The sequence below is a fragment of the Acanthisitta chloris genome, unplaced genomic scaffold, assembly GCF_000695815.1.
Source record: "Acanthisitta chloris isolate BGI_N310 unplaced genomic scaffold, ASM69581v1 scaffold25500, whole genome shotgun sequence".
NCBI classification, from domain to species: domain Eukaryota; kingdom Metazoa; phylum Chordata; class Aves; order Passeriformes; family Acanthisittidae; genus Acanthisitta; species Acanthisitta chloris.
In genome coordinates this window covers 1-3,940 of record NW_008650299.1, presented here as the reverse complement: position 1 = coordinate 3,940, position 3,940 = coordinate 1, and the positions used below count along the sequence as shown (strand labels likewise).

General features: G+C 54.7%; 1 protein-coding gene across 1 annotated transcript; it reads right to left on the bottom strand.

Annotated features, from left to right (window-relative positions):
* Positions 1 to 595: 595 nt before the first annotated feature.
* ITPA (inosine triphosphatase (nucleoside triphosphate pyrophosphatase)) lies at positions 596 to 3,913 on the bottom strand (the record flags this gene model as incomplete). The annotated part of the gene is made up of 6 exons (XM_009084532.1): positions 596 to 740; positions 1,039 to 1,115; positions 1,638 to 1,753; positions 2,466 to 2,497; positions 3,115 to 3,188; positions 3,836 to 3,913. Coding segments are annotated over 6 exons (498 nt in total), but the record flags the coding sequence as incomplete, so codon positions are not given.
* Positions 3,914 to 3,940: the final 27 nt, after the last annotated feature.

Sequence of the window (3,940 nt, the reverse complement as noted above, 5' to 3'; positions counted from 1 at the left end):
CGGGAGCGCGCTCTGAGTCGCTGCTGACAGGGCGGCACGGACTGCCCGGGCCAGAGCCGCCCCCGAGGCGTCCTCACCCACCCAGAGCCGCTGGGCTCGGCAGCACCTCGGAAGCAACAAAGCCAGGGGGGAAACAAGTGCCATGAGGAGAGGCTGAGGGAGCTGGGGGTGTTCAGCCTGGAGGAGGCTCAGGGGAGACCTTATCACCCTCTGCAACTCCCTGACAGGTTGGAGTCAGGTGGGGGTTGGTCTCTTCTCCCAGGCAACCAGCAGCAGGACAAGAGGGCACAGACTCAAGCTCTGCCAGGGCAGGTTTAGGTTGGACATTAGGAAGAGATTTTTTTTATAGGGAGAATGCTCAGGCATTGGAATGTGCTGCCCAGGGAGGTGGTGGATTCACCATCCCTGGAGGTTTTCAAGCTGAGACTGGATGTGGCACTTAGTGCCATGGGCTAGTAACCACGGTAGGGTTGGACTCGATCCTTGAGGTCTCTTCCAATCCAGTTGATTCTATGATTCTATGAAACAAGTATCAGTGGGTTCAAAAGGAGCAGCTTTAATGGCAGCTCACAGTGGAGCAGAGATGTGACATGGACACACAGGGTCCCAGGCCCCGGGGCTAGCTGGGAGCGGAGCAGGGCTCTGTCGAGTCGCTCTGAAGGAAGAAGGCAGAGAGCTCACTCAGGGCTCTGTACCGGTGAGAGATGGAGTTCTTCACTGCCTTGGGCAGTTCGGCATAGCTGGAGGAGACAGAAACCATGAGCTTCAGCAGCAGAGATGCTACAGCACATGTCCCCCCAGTCAGAGAGCTCTCCCCCTGCTCGCTGCCTCCCTGCATGGCTCATCAGCACATCCACAGTGACACACTGGCACAGCCAACAACCCCCATCCTGACCCAAGGGTTCCCTGTAATCCCCCACATTCAGACCCAGGAGGGTGTTCTCCCTGCCACCCTTCCTCACAAGCAGGTTCCTCTTGACACACAACCTCATCCCTGGCTTGCCTTACGTATGGAGCCATAGGGGAAACACCACTTACGTCTGGTTGTAGCCATCTGGCTGAAAGCAGGGATCCCAGCCAAAATCTCGAGGGCCTCTGGGCTCCACGATCAGCCCCTGCCATGAGAAAGCAAAAAAGCCCCACAAGCCATGGTTTTGCAGCACATCCACTGCAGTCACATTTCAAACACCGACTGAGGAGCTACATGCAGCCACAGCTCATGCTGTGCCCACCACAGGGTCACTGCGTGGTGCTGTCTTCCTTCCCAGCACCGCCCCAGGATGTGACCAAAATTGGCAGCCCCAAACTCACACTGCCCTATGTTGACAGGGCCATTACCCCTCCAAATAACAGAGCCAAAAACTGCACTCAAACACAACCCTGTCAGAGGGAGACCATGGGCTGAAGAGACTGAGGTAACGTGCAGAGTTCCCACCTGGAAAAGAGCTGCAGCACTCAGCATCCACCACCCACCAGCTGCACTCTCCCTCGGCCTGTTCCCAACATGGAGAAGCTCCCAGGGTGTTCAGTGCCCCAGAGGCCGCTAAAATTGTCCTCAACAGAGCCAATGCTGTTAGGAAATTCACATCACAGCCCTTCTCCCTCAGCATGTTCCCTTCCCCAGGCACACCACCTACGTGGGTCTGTCCTTTGAACAGCCTCACTGGCTCCTCCGGGTTCCCAGTGCTGAACGCGAAGGTGCAGAGTGCGTAGGCAGACTTGTCTTCAAACCCAGCCAACAGCTTGTACAGGCCTGAGCGACACGGAGAGGATCTCGCCGTTACTGCAGCTCCCTCGGAGCGCAACACACCCACCTAGGGACGGACCGCGGGAACACTCCGCATCGCATTCCCATCCGCCACGGAAAACTACGGGGGGGACAAAGCTCTGGCACAAGGTGCTCTTGGCTGGATCCCTCCTACGACTGAAGCCAGAGCCTCAAATCTCACAGCATGAGCTGCAGAGCCCTGCTAGGAATCCGGGAGAGGAAACAAACGAGTGTGCAGCACCAGAGGGCTGAAACATATCTGAATTGGTGTGATTAATGCTCATGAGATCAGTGTGGGATTTCCAGTCACACTCTGAACTCTGGGATCAAGGCAGTCAGTGCATGACAGGGGAGGGGAGTGGAGCATTAGTGGAGAGGAGCTTGCACAGCAGCCACAGGGAGCAGCAGCTCCTCCAGGTCACACTGATGACAAACAAGAAGTTCCCACAAGCCCTGCAACCAGCCTGCAGAGGCAGGAGTCTGGGAATCCAGGGATGAAGCTACCAGGGAAAACAACATGCCAGAAAGAAGGGCACAGAACAGGCTCGAGGAGAGGATGTGAAGAGAGAGAGCTAGACAGGCAGGAAAGGAACCAGCTATGAAACAGGCAAGCACACTTGGGCAGAACCTGGCATGGACAGGGATCCACTTCAAGGGGAAAGGAGTTACATGCGGGGCAGCAACACAGGGGCAGTACCTTCAGGCTTGAGTTTTTCCAGGAACCATTTTCTGAAGGGGAGGGAGAAAGAGATTAATTTTTACTAATACCTCTCTACAGGTATCCCTGAGACATTGTTGCCTACATTTTCATAGACCTTTGAATCCCTCTTCAACATACTGTCAGATCACCCCATTCTGGACTATTTACCAGTAAGGACAGACTTAGCTCTTAAACTGAATGGGGCAGTGAAAACAGCAGTGGGTATTTCACTTACCAAGTACTGAAGTCCATGCAGATAACCCCGTTCTCACTCCTGAGCACTGACATGCCAAAGTATGTTTCTCAACTCAAATTGTTCATATTTTACACCCAGTTGTAGTGCAGACTACCAAGCACTACATACATGATACCAAGCCTGCCAGAGCTCAAGAAACATTTGGACAATGCTCTTAAACACATGGTGTGATTCTTGGGGCTGTTCTGTGCAGGGCCAGGAGATGGACTTGATCCTTATGGGCCCTTGACAACTCAGGATATTGTCTGATTCTATTCTGGGGACACAGACTAGTAATCACTTCCCTGACCCTACTGCTCCTGGCACATGGAGAATCCCCCAAGAATCCCACCCTGCTTCCTGTGCTTCTAACTGGCACATGAAAGGTGAAGCAACTTCCCTCCTACTTACATGTAGGGTCCTGGAAGGCCCCCCAGGGCATTGAAGCACAAGCAGGTGTCTTCTACTATAACAGGTCCCTGAACCTAGAGTGAAAGCCCAACAGATGGAAACATTAGACCTAGAGGAAGGCACTACCTGCAAAACCATTTCCTTGCTCACATTTCACTTGATCTCAAGGGCAATCATGAGCCCACAGGCAACCCACACCAGACAGACACAATCAAACACAAACTCTCCCTAGGCAGGCCAGTGTGGCTGAAGAACAGCAGGGAAGGTTTCATATGGAGGGAAATAAGCAGAACTGAACACTCCCTGCCCTTCTGAGGGAATGGCAGGGCAAGGAGAGGGAAAACCTGTGTCCTGGAGGTATGCCTGCATTTGTCTGAGCCCAACCCTCACTTGATGCTTTTAAGACACCTATCCCAGAGCCAGTTCTGGAATGAACAGCTGACAGAACACACTGTGTCTCTGCCACAGGGGTTGAACTGAAGGAACTCCCACGTCCTCCTGCTGCTCGAGGGCTATGGGAGGCCAGAGGAGCAGCAGTGGGGCTGCCAAAACACGGTGTCACCAGCGAGAATTCACCATCACCCTGCATAAACCAGGCTCAGACGGTGATGGGAGTGCAGCCAGGCCGGAGGTGTCGCTGCCTTTCCTCGGGGCCGCTCGGGATGTCCCAATGTCCCTGTGTGACTCCCACCCCCCCGGGAGAGGGCACAGAGCGATCGACCTGCCGGGCAGCTTCGCGGCACTTCTGCACGGAGATCTCGTCTGGCTCCCCTTGGTACTCGGGCACTGTGGACACAAGGGCCGGTGCTGAGGGGACAGCCGGGCC